This window comes from Lytechinus pictus, chromosome 6 (genome assembly GCF_037042905.1).
Source record: "Lytechinus pictus isolate F3 Inbred chromosome 6, Lp3.0, whole genome shotgun sequence".
Lineage (NCBI taxonomy): Eukaryota > Metazoa > Echinodermata > Echinoidea > Temnopleuroida > Toxopneustidae > Lytechinus > Lytechinus pictus.
The window spans coordinates 12,636,162-12,649,180 of NC_087250.1; the positions used below are offsets into that span (position 1 = coordinate 12,636,162).

Genomic DNA, 13,019 nt, shown 5'->3' on the forward strand with positions numbered 1-13,019 from the left:
TTTGCTAATATGCTTTTCACACTGCAATTTCTTAACACCATATTATCCTTAAAGTTAAACCAGGACTATCTTTAAACCCATACTTTCTTTTTTTGGTTTCACACCGCCTTTCTTATCCCCATACTTAACCTTAACCCTGGACTATCGCACAGCTCATGGATAATGAAGATTTTGCTACACAGAGCGGGATTAACTTGCAATTTCAACTTCTGTGATTGGCTAATGCTTAGCCCGGTTTCGTTTCACACTGCATCTCTTCGCACCGCAATTGTGGTGCATTCCACGAGGAGAGCAGCTGTTCTGCAGAATAACAGTCTTTGTTACCAAGCACCAATGGTAATTTCTCCACCAGTTCGCAACACCGTTTCTTGTAAGATTGTTGACGCAAAGGTTCCTACGTGTTCATCCAACAAGGAAAGGAGCTGTTCTGCAGAATATCGGCCTGTGACTGAACATCAATGGTCCTACAGTATGTCCACCTTTTGGTAACATTGTTTCTTGAAAAGATGAAACCGTTGAAGGTTCCTACACGTTCATCCCACAAGAAGAGCAGCTGTTCTGCGGAATATCGGGTTGTGACCAAGCCTTCATGATAATCTGTCCACTTCTTGGCAGCATTGTTTCTTGACAAGATGAAACTGTTGAAGGTTCCTACACGTTCATCCCACAAGGAGAGCAGCTGTTCCGCAAACGGTTTGCGACCAAGTGTCGATGGTCATCTGTCCACCTCTTGGCAAAAGTGTTTTTTGAAGAGATGATACTGTTGAAGATCCTCCTACATACATGTACAACCAAGTTGAAGGATCCTCAGCATCTGTGAGATGTTCTGCAGACCATTTTGTGACCAACCATTAATGGCCACTTGTCCACCTCACAGATACACTATCTCCACAAAAACTTACAAAGTTTATAACTGCCAATGTTCAGGATAAAGTTGGAGCTTTTGCCCTGCTAGCTTTCACCGGGACCGTAGAGCTCTGAGAACTGTTTCTTCGGCTCCCGCTGCCGGTTCGACTTGCGGATGCTGCTTCGAGTGTCTCTACACTGAGTGCAAATGAAGATATCTGGCACGTTCGTTTTACGGATCTTGGCACAGGAAAGGTGGACCCACGTCATGCACTCGTTGCATTCGATCATCGGACGACCAGCGAAGGGTTTGTTGCAGAAACATGTGATAAGGTTCCAGTCCTCGTCTCTCTCACCTGAAACAAAACAAAATGCATAACACAATCTTATAGAATCAAATAGTAATTATACTTGCTAATAAAAAACACAGCACTCATCACATGTACTTCATCAGAAGTCTCTCAGGGCTCTACAGTGATGTAGTATGACTACCTTGGCTGTTAAGGACACTGGCCCGTATTCTGAAGTCATGTTTAACTTAGACCATGGTCTAACTCTGTGCTAAAATTATGGTGAGCCAAAAGTGTTCACATTTTTATTAAGTTGTATGTTTCTTATGTTTACTGTGCTCTTTCCTGATTAATCGATGGTGAAGACAATTATCTAGTTATACTTCCTACACAATTATGAATGATTTGAGAGCCCAATGAGCTGAAATATGATATCTCTACTGTGATTTATGTAACAATTGGCTATCCATACCACAACATTAAACCCGAGTTTAAGTTAAACCCGACTTTAGAATACGGGCCACTGTGTTTCAATTCCTACCACCTGTTCACATCACCTGGATTGAGTGCAGCACAATGTCCATCAATTTCTTGGGGGAGGGGGGTTATACCATGGCTGGGATTCAAACCCACGGCCTGTTTCAAAGCCTACCTTTTGTTGCTCGTTTCGAATAATTTTGTTTACGATCTAAGAACTCCAGAAAACTGAAATTCACATCCAAGAAATGATTGTCAAACAAATAGAGGCTTAACGTTTGGAGCCAAGCACAGATGTACAGATATAGTAGATCACATTGTTTAGGTCACATGATTTGACTATCTGAGAAGTGGACCGACTGCTTGTACACCAAATGATATAGAGTACCGAAGTGTGAAGTCATTTGTCATCAATTTTCCGTTTTTGCATACTTTTTAGCGTTTTTTATGTATATTTTGGTAGAGCATGATGAAAACCCACCACAACCCGAATTTGCCCATAATTACCCCCACTGAAGTCAATGGCCCGTATTCTGAAGTCGGGTTTAATTTAAACTCAGGTTTAAAGTTATGGTTTAAGTATGGGAAGCCACAAGTATCAACATTTTTAATTAAGTTGAACGTTTCTTATGTTTATTGTGCTCTTTCCTGATTCATCGATGGTGAAGACAATAATATTTTCATATTTCCTAGACAATTATGAATGATTTTAGAGCCAAATGAGCTGAAGTATGATATCTCTACTGTTTGTGATTTATGCAACAATTGGCTGTTCATACTTAAACCACAACTTTAAACCTGAGTTTAAGTTAAACCCGACTTCAGAATACGGGCCCCAGTATTTAATATACCTGTGTACATTGACTTCAATGGGGCTAATAAACATGTATGTATTCACGAGGTCATATCTAAGGCCACCATGGACCGATTCCCACCAAATTCTGGTCGTGGGGGTTTTTCATCATGCTCTACCAAAATATACATCATAAATGCTGAAATGCAAACAAAGTTTTTTGTGATGTCATCATTGCAGTACTCTATTATAACCAGGTAAATAGCCCGTGTACATAGTGTTTCTTCATTGGTGTAAACGGAAAGTTATTTTTACATATCATGCCTACTCCTGGAAGAGTATTAAAAAGACAAATATCAAGTGATCAACTTACGTATATTTGACATTTTTCCTTTCTTGGAATATCTTTCTCTCGGGCTGATATCTGAATCTGCTCCACTTCCAACGCTGTTTCCCTCGCTGTCTAAGGGACTAATACTTCTCTTCTTCACACGTTCCTGATAAGAAAAAAATATCATGTTTCATGTTAGTTCATTAATTTGGATTAAATTGATTTCTTCAATTACAGCCTTTTCCAATTAAATGAAATAATTGATACTTTCGCATCACTTGCTAAAATTAATATTTCTAAATAAATTTATATATTAAATATACATTAATTGGATCATTTTCTAAAATTTATAAGACAACTTTAATTAATCTATTCATCTACATACATATATATTCATTTATCGAAATGGATATATTTACAATACAATGAATCATAAATAAAATGAATAAATTATATATATGTAAATGAATACATAAATAAATATTTAAATTAATAAGCAAAACAATAAATAAATAAACTAATTAATTAATAATCAAAGAATATATAAACAATAAATATTATCAATAAACAAACACGCATACATGTAGTTTTAAATTCATCTATATACATATTAATTAATCGAAATGGATATATAACAATACAATGAATAATAAATAAAATAAATTATACATGAATACATAAATAAATAGATAAATTAATAAGTAAAACAATAAATATTAAATAAACAAATTAATAATCAAATGAATATAAACAATAAATATTATCAATAAAAAAACATGCATAGTTTTCAATGTACTATCTATATTCAATATTTCACCCTCCACTATCATTTGATCCCACACCCCTGTAAAGAAAATGAACTGTTCCATCTTTCCTGTGATGTCATGCCCCCAATCCCAAATATGGAAAGCATGACCCAGTGCGTGGGAGAGCTCTTGGTAAACAGAGTGGTGAATAAACACAACTCTGTGATACCTAATGAGCAAATGGCATTATAATAGACATACAGACAAGTTACCAGTCTTCTTTGCTATCTTCTCTCAATTTCAATATCATAATCAGGGAGGCCAGCGCACTGAAAAGACCAGTCATATGTAAATAAGGACCTATTGAAAATGAATATTCATGATTTCAAGGGAAGTGGATTAAATACATGTCAGTTTTCAAAGAACTTGCTATGGTTGAATGGTTGAGAAAAAAATAAAACTCTTCAAAAGTGAAAATCTAACCATAAATCAATTCTTTAGATGGCCACTTTTTTTTTAATTATAGTTACATTGATCATCATCATTGTTGGTGACAAGGGATAACTTTAGCCCTGGCAGACACTGATTCTTAGGTGCTTTATGATCAAAATTTGCCAATCAATATGAAATATTTCATTCCATTATTCAATGTTCTAATATATTCAAATTAGTAGATTGAAATCTTTTGCAGGCTAATCTGCAAAAATCTCTTCAACTTTGCCCCCCCCCCCCAAAAAAAAAAAAAAAAAAACCTCAGATGTGTTTGCATTACTTCATCTGAAAAAGGTAGACTTAGGGATTTTTCAACTAATGTAAGGTCGACTTTAATAAGCAGCCCCACTAGACTCAACTTTTATGGGCAAAATTAAAGGTGAAAAAACATTGGCTCCTGCCACAATTGCTCCAGGCGTTATTTCATATAAAATGTACATGTAGGGTTGGGGTTGTATGAGGGAACTTTATGTTAGGTGTAAGGTTAGATTTACATGTACGGAAGGGTACAGTATAAACTATAATCCAGGGTTTAAATTCTAGTCATTTGATTAGTGTGTGGAATTTATAGTGGAGGTATTGTTGCCGGAGCACTTTCATGGAACCACTTTACCAGTTCCTGTTAATCTACCTTAGGATCAAACAAATCTACATGTATTAAACCTGAGCTTTGAAGAATCTACATGTAATGTATTACAACAGGATGATGCTTACCGGTGTTTTAGGAACATAGGGTATGTCTCCGTTGTGTAGAGATGCTTCATAGTCGAGAACCCATGTACAGAACGTACTGAAATCAGTCAGGACAGGCTGCTTGGCCACCAAATCCTAATAGAATACGAGTATAGATTCAAATGTGAATAAGAATGTACATGAAATGAATGATATTAAGATATCAACCATCTGGGGCCCGTTGCAGAAAGAGTTGCAATCAATCGTGACTCTAAAAATCAATCGCAACTCTAAATATCATGCGCAACTTGATTTTCAACCAATCATCAGCGCACATTTGGGACTTGCGATTTATTTTTTTACTTGCATTTAAATGCAACTCTTTCTGCAACGGCCCCCTGGGCCCCGTCTTACAAAGAGTTACGATTGATCCGATCAATCGCAACTATGGACAACCAGCATCGTCAACATCTTTTATGCATGTTTGTTCAAAACATTCTCTAGTGCTCTATGGTGTATGTTCATGCATGGATTACTACTTTAGACGAATTGAATTATTACCAGCAAAAACAGCATAGTACTTTAGAGGGACTGAAAAGTGAAAATGTGAGAACTATGCATTTTAAAAAACAATTCTTTAAATGACAGACCATACAGGTTTTATAATGAAACATAAAATAAACAAAGTAGGCTGGTTATCAACGAATGTTGTTTGATTCTAGTGGGGTAAAGGGTTGATAATGCTTATTTTGAGGTCTAAAAAATGTAAATGTTTACAAACTTACCTCTTTCTCTGCTTTTGGCTTCTTCATCCCCCTCGAAGCAATGGGAGCTGTAACAAAAAAATGAAAAAAAGTATTTGCATCAAGAACATGGACCATGCTTTAGTTTGCTGTAAACTATACTCCTTTCATACTTTTTAATGAGCTCCTTCGCCTTAAATTTCAGTGGGGAAAGCCAGCGAAACTCGCAGTATGAAAGGCATGATGGATGAAAAAAGTTAACCTTGCAGAGCTAGGATGATAAGAGTTTCTGTTCATGAGAACAGATCGTGCTGAACATGCCTCAGCCTACTGCAAGCATCCAGTCTTTATACGAGGCCATAGCAGGGGCTGCAGGGCTAAACAAAATTTGACGCTGTTTGCATATTGAAGTGGGATTTAACAAGGTATTACCCCTCCCCCCCCCCCCCCCCCCCGGTAGTCAGTATACCGGTATTGAAGCAATTAATTTAGTGATACCGGTATTGAAAATATGATATCAATACCGAAAAAGCTTCTAACTATAGAGAAAACCTCGCACTGCTCACAAGGTGGAGGACAAAGTGGTGAAGTTGCAGGGGAGGGGAAGCAATCTACCAGAGCTCTGGTAAACTTTAATAAACTTTCAGGGAGAATTTACTGAGGAAGGAAGATCTCACTCAATCATATATAACGCATGAACCCTGCAGAACTTGGACGAGAAAACCTTGCATTGCTCGCAAGGTGGAGAAAAAGTGGTGAAGTGGTGAGGGGAAGCGATCTACCAGCTACTGCAGAGCTGGTAGCTTGATTAACCTTTCAGGTAGAATTTACTGAGGAAGGAAGATCTTACTCAATGTCTATAACACACAAACCGAATGTAAGAAATCAATGAACAAATCATGGAAATGTTGAAAATCTACAGTTCTTGAAGGATAGTTTTTTTTCTTCTCTCTTCTAAGTTCTAACTCGAACTGTATGGCAGTGAGTCCAAACTTCGCGTGTGTCCATACTTCGCGGACGGTCATTATCTAAAAAACTAGACAATATTCTTAAAATATGACATCAATCATCAACGTGAAAAGCGACTTAAAATTACCTTTTGGCGTAATTTTTTTTAGGATGAGTTCAGTATTCATGAAAATATTGACAAAAGATCGGCAAATTTGTCACCGTTATCGCCCGTTCAGAAGAAATCTGATATTCTCAACAAGCATCACGATATCATCAGTTTGCAAGCAGATATCATCAAAAATGTGAGTTAAATGTGGTACTGACTGATTCTATAGCATTTTGTCGTCAATTTGATATAAATATCTCATCTTTTGAGCTTGAGTTTTTGTTTAAATCTCCTCAAAAACTTTGGTCCGCTAAGTTAGGTCACACTTTTTCAGAACGGTTTTCCAGCACAGTGCGCATTCGTCGATGGGATTGGAATTTTGAGATCGCGATACCGACGAAACCCCTTGACCTACTTCACATTTTCGTCAATGATTTTATAATTTACGATCTTGCCGTCAATGTGGTAACTATTTTTTAAATTCATTTTGTATAAATTGTTAATATATTGTAAACAAAATTAAGCCTGAAGAATATTTTTGAAAAGTCCGCGAAGTTTGGACACCCCATCATTACAGGGACTCAATGACAATGGCCATATGTTTTTGTATTAAGTTCGGATCCACTCTAGTTACCAGGAAAGTGGGACTCTGGAGTTGCGCGACAGCTGAAGTTAGTCACTGTTTTCCCCCTTTTAACTGTTTTTCCTGTTTTGGTTCGTATCAGGCCAAAACGGAATAATAATCTTTATTTTGGTCCAGTTCTTTAGATATATTTATATGAAATATAGACAAAAATCGATGAGCCGCGTCGGGGGGAATTTGCATTGTTAACCCCTAAAATGGTGGATGCTCGATCGCGAACCGACTGTGTACGAGAAACTTTTTAAAAATTGTTTAAACTCCTCGAAACAGACGGCTGCCATGGCTGCCAGCTGTATACTACAGTGTATTATAATATATGATCAGATATACAGCTGAAAAAAGCGAGAAAACACTGTAATCAAATGGTCTCCCACTCAGTGGCGTAGCTAGGATTTTTTTTCCTGGGGGGGCACTGGGGGGTCCTTGCTTTTTCTGGGGGGGGGCACCATTTTTCCGTTGTGTGTGTATGTGTCACAAGGGCGGATCCGATTTCGCCAATAGGGGACGGGGCCCGAAATTATCTTCACCTATATTTCCCCCGATCAGTCACTTCTTAGATTTATTCTTAGAGAACAACATAAACATAAAATAATCTCATAAGCCTTATAAAAAGTGCGAGCGCGAAGCGCGAGCGATTTTTTTATTTTTACTTTCATGTATTTTGTCCTGAAAATGTAATATTCTGTGCAATGTTATGTGTGATCCTGAACAAGATTCGTATGTAACTAGATGGTTACTGCGAAGGCCAAGCGCGAGCAGAAATTTTTATTAACTGTTCTAGCATTATCGAAAAGGGACCTGTTAAGGACTGCTTACAGTTACCCACGAAGACTGGGCGTTGTGGCGTGCGCCTGTAATCCAAGCTATGTGGGGAAGTTACAAATTGATGCAGAGGTTCGAGCCCTGGTCACGTCTTTCGGAGGGTGACGTTAAAGGTCGGTCCCAGACGTAAATAATCATATCTGATTGATACACGTCTGACAAAACTCAAATACACACACCCACGAAGACGGTATATATTTCAATAATGCGAGCGGGATGCGCGAGCAAATTTTTTTTTGACATTCCGACCTAAAAAATTGTCATTCTAAGCACTTTTTGTATTAATAAATGGGATAGGTATGTAACTAAACAATTGATGCGAGCGCGAAGCGCGAGAGGAAGAAAATTGAGATTTTAGACCTAAAAGCGGGACACTCTATTCATATTTTGTAAATCATAAATGTGATATAGTTAATTGGGTATCATTAATAATGCGATCGTGAAGCGTGAGCAGACAATTATTGATATTCTGATGTGAAACTGGATAATTTAAGTACATTTAATATAAAGAACATGCAGGCTATCGCGCATGTTTTAGATTTAGACCTAGAATCTGGGCAGTCTGAATACATTTGTTTAATGGAACATTATGAAATACACGTAGACAATAGGAACTTGGCAAATCAAACAATTTGACCACGCAGCGTGAGCTTAAAAATGCTGATATGTAGACTATAAAAGGGACGTTTTACAGCTAGAACGCTTAAATTTGTTAATGAAAAAGAATTGATGAGAGCTCGATGTCCGAGCTAAAATATATTTTGTATTTTGACTTCAAAACTTGCTCCATATCACTTATCAGCCTATTGAGCAAGATATGAATTTCATCGAACAGGCAATTCTGGCGCGAAGCGCAAGCAAAAGTTTTATATAGTAACATGAAAGATTTTTTTTTTTTGCAGGTCTTCCCTTCACATTATTTCATTCACTCGTCTTCCTCCTCTTATTTTCCTCTTCTTTTTTTTTCTTCTGTCTTTCTTCTTCTTTTCCTTTTTTTTCTTCTTTCTCCTTTTTTTTTTGCTCTGCCAATTTTTTTCAGGGGGGGCACTTGGGGGGGGCACACCAAATCTCAGGGGGGGCACGTGCCCCCCCAGGCCCCCCCGTAGCTACGCCACTGCTCCCACTCTCCCTTTTTCACGATTTTACCTCTTTTTTTTCAAAACAGGGACGCCGAATCGTTTTTTATTTTACCTCAATCAACCTCAGTCAGATCGGGCTCAGCGCGCAGCGCCGCAAGACTGTCGAAAATATAACCAAAAACAAGTAACATGATCAAAGAAAAACACTGCATATAAATTATCTATCATGCATCACACAATAAGTTTAGTAGGAACATGTAGCTAAAATATTAGATTTTCAAGATTCGGGTAGCTTCTAATGATACACAGTTGTAAAAAGCGAGAAAACACCGCAAAATATGGTCTCTCTTTTTCACTAACTTCACTTTTTCAACAGGGACGCCGAGCCGTTATACACGCACAAGCCATTGAGACGACCGAAATTGGGCGAAAATCAGTCCGACGACAGGGCATAAAAATGCTGTTTTCAAATGTATTAGATAAGAAAAATACCAGGACTCACCAGAAAGGAGATCAGTAGACATGTCTGGTCGTTGTTTCACTAGTAGATCAACAAATTAATCGAAGGATCGTCCAAAAACAGACCTTTTCTCGACGTTTTACGTTCCGACTCTCGCAAAATTGACAGCGAAAAACCTCAACAATACGCTTCAATTGAATTGATCGAGTTCAAAGGGCGTGACCCGTAATCTCATTTGCATCCGTAATGACATTCGACGATTCCATTATTTATTAGAGGGGTACATTTATTCCGCTGCACTTCGAGTGAATTTGGATGCATGGCAAGGTGAACTCTTTTTTCAGAATTCAGATATGGGGAGGCCTATCTTTATGGGGGGGGGGGCTATAACCGCCCTATCCACAAATGAAAAAAAAAGGTAGGGAAAATACTCAAAAGGGGAAAAGGGAAGAGAGAGAAAAAAGAGCTGTATGCTGCATGTCGGTCAGTGAAGCTCACCCCACAAAGATGTTTTTCATAAAATTCGGATATAAGAAAGTTATGGCATTTTTAAATTTCGCCTCTTTTTCACATAACAATGTATTATGCATAACAGATATGCAAGTGAAATTGTTGCTGATGTCCCTCACTCACTATTTCTTATATTGTTTGAATTATAGGCCTACAAATATTTCAAGTTTTACAGAATATGACTTGACTGAAGCACAGAATGATATACCATGTTAACTCGACATGATCAGGGCCAATTAAAACTTAATTCAATATTTTTTTTATTATTGTTTTTTTTTTCAATTCAATTGTTTTATATTGTTATCAGATTTTGGTGAAGCGTTTTGCTTAGTAAAATTAAGTCTATAGATTATTTTCAACCTGGGGTACCCTTTCAATACGGCGCCAGGGAAAATGGTATAGATCGAGTAAGGTAGCAGAGGTAAAGGTTGCAGAGGAAGTAGTGGAAACAAAAAAAAATGGCATAGGTTAAAATTGCAGAGGAAGATTTCATGTGGCAACGGGGAAAAAATGACAGAGGTAAAGATTGCAGAGGATATAGGGTACAGGAAGAGATAACACAGGTAAAAGATGTAAAAGTAAAATGGCAAGAGTAAAAATGCCAGAGCTAAAAATGGTAGAGGTAGAATAATGGCAGAGTGCAAAGGACAAATGTAAAATAATTCGTGAAAAGAGATAATTGTGAATCAATGTAACGGAGGATATCTTCATTGTGTTATTGCGAACCCCATCCCTTCAAAAGTAATCTAATAATGAAAAAATATAATTTTAAAATTTTACAGGTAAAGAAGAACGTGAACAAAAAAATAAGATAAGAAAAAAAAATACAAGCCCGGGATACAGGGGGGGGGGGTGTGGATTAACACCCAATCCCCTTTCCCTTTCAATCTAAAAAAATTAAGACATCAGACACTAGCTCGCCTCCTAAAAAAAAATCAAAACTGTTCTGCAGCCATCCCTTGGATTTTAGGCAAAAGAAAAACCAAATGCACTGTATTTTGCCTATAGGGCCTACAGGTCCTGTTATTAGTGATCCTGGATTGGGGAGCGCCATCTCTTGTTGAATCATTATCGAAATTTAATTCAAGTATAGAGAAAACATTTATTTTTCTTCCAAATGACAAAGTGGCATATAACGAGCAAATATTTTTTGAGGGGGCTAGATTTGATGTATCGCGTATAATTTCTGAAAAGTTGCGAGTGAGCAAAAATTTCGATTTTTTTTTTTTTTTTTTTTTTTTTTTTCATTACAAAACTCCAGTTATGTGATATATTTTGACATGATATTCAGAAATTTTGATATCACATTTCACCCTTCTCTTTCCTTTTCTTTATTTTTACTTGGTCGTGAAAAATTCTTGCCCCCATCTGTACACCACTTAAGGACGTTCCACAGTTAAAGTGAAATCCATGTCATTTTCACCAAACTTTGCACATAGATACTTTAGAACCTGAATATTCGAAATATGCAAAAATTAACATAGGTCCATGTGCTTGATTTTTTGCTATAGAGCTTCAAAGTTCACCTAAATGGATGTTCTTAAGAATTGCGCATTCAAAAGAATTTGGCATTTTTAGACCTCGCAATATCACTACAATGAGTTTAAACCTATAATACTCAGTCAAGATACATGAAAAAGTCATCAAATTTTGCAAAAGAGTTAATCATTGTATTGTTAGAATGGAGAATCTATTTATAGTGCTATTTGTTTGCAATTTTAAGTCTAACAGCACTGTCAGTTCTTAAAAATGGCGTAAGAGATAACAAAAACCAAATCTCAAAAATGTGAAATTACAATAACAAACTACAAAAGTACAAAAAATGTTGCACTTTATTCAAAATCCATGTCATATTCACCAAAATTTGCAAAGTTGTAGAGGAAGGTATACATAAGAGGTGCAAACATTAAAAAATAGGGGTTCATGTGCTTGTTTTCAAACTATCAGTATTTTTATTAGAGCAAATGTGCTTTCTAAAACACCAAAAATGCGCCAAATGCTTTGTATCTATGTGAAGACAAAAAACAAAGCCACTCTACCATTTATTCAAACTCGGGGTCATATTCGTGATTCTTGGCAGCATTACAGAGTAAAGTATTTCAAAATTGTAGACATATTTTTAAAAATGGTCCATGGAATAATTCAATTTTTTAGCTTCATAAAATAACGCATCGGATCTGTAATTAGCATGCAGATGATGAGAAAAATCAGCTCATAACCACAGCTAATTAATCGCCTGTTCATCCATTGTGACGTCAGCGCGCAGAGTGTAAAATATGCGCAGATCATAATGCGCACAAACATAACTGTGGAACGTCCTTAATTGACATTTACTATATTTTTCATATATGGAGCGTCGTGGCCCAGTGGATTAGTCTCCGGACTTTGAAACAGAGGGTCGTGGGTTCAAATCCCAGCCATGGGTCGGCAGGAAAAAAATCCTCAAAAAAGCTGTGTGCACCGAATAGGTAGCCTATAGCCTAGCCGGGTAATAATAATAGCAGGGCCCGCTGGGAGAACAGTTGTTCGGAACTGAAGTGGCTACCCTGGGTAAATATACCTTTATTTTTATTATTATATACTATACAAAACAATGAATATGAATACATGATTTGCATTATGTGTAGGGCATTAGGCGATAAAACCCAGGAAAGAAGGGGCTTGTGTCGGAATGCGACTATATACTGATTATTGTATATATCAAGGACCATAGAAGGGTCCAAGATATAAATATATTGCGCGTTTTTACAAACATTTTGTATGGTTTTTAGTGCATGCCCTATTTCCATCCATTTGTTTGAACTAAATTATGTGCCAATAATTATTTTACTATTACCACTCTTGTATCGTTAATGTACTGTTAATACCTTTGTTTTGGTTTATTTATATTTTCTTTGTCTATAAATAAAATTGTCCTCAATGTGTTCATTTAAATTAATTTGTAAATAAATTCTTGAATTGAAAAAAGTAAGCCACCTTCAAAGATACGAATTTATCACAAAACACGCCAAACAATGAGGATTAAAAAAAAATGAATGTACTTTATTTACAAAAAGAA

General features: G+C 36.7%; 1 protein-coding gene across 1 annotated transcript; it reads right to left on the minus strand.

Moving 5' to 3' along the window:
- LOC129263799 (PHD finger protein 13-like) lies at nt 1-9,725 on the minus strand. The gene is made up of 5 exons (XM_064100934.1): nt 9,494-9,725; nt 5,433-5,479; nt 4,690-4,803; nt 2,780-2,903; nt 1-1,202 (listed from the first exon to the last, which is right to left on the minus strand). Exons 1-5 carry the CDS (start codon nt 9,513-9,515, stop codon nt 952-954), a joined length of 558 nt encoding a protein of 185 aa, XP_063957004.1. The 5' UTR covers nt 9,516-9,725; the 3' UTR covers nt 1-951.
- Between the last annotated feature and the right edge of the window lie 3,294 nt (nt 9,726-13,019).

Excerpts from the sequence above, each read along its gene's own strand:
- LOC129263799 (XM_064100934.1), bottom strand. The coding sequence starts at position 9,515 with ATGTCTACTGATCTCCTTTCTG. Across the intron at positions 5,480-9,493 it reads GTCTACTGATCTCCTTTCTG|CTCCCATTGCTTCGAGGGGG; the intron begins GTGAGTCCTGGT and ends TTTTTGTTACAG. Across the intron at positions 4,804-5,432 it reads AGCCAAAAGCAGAGAAAGAG|GATTTGGTGGCCAAGCAGCC; the intron begins GTAAGTTTGTAA and ends GTATTCTATTAG.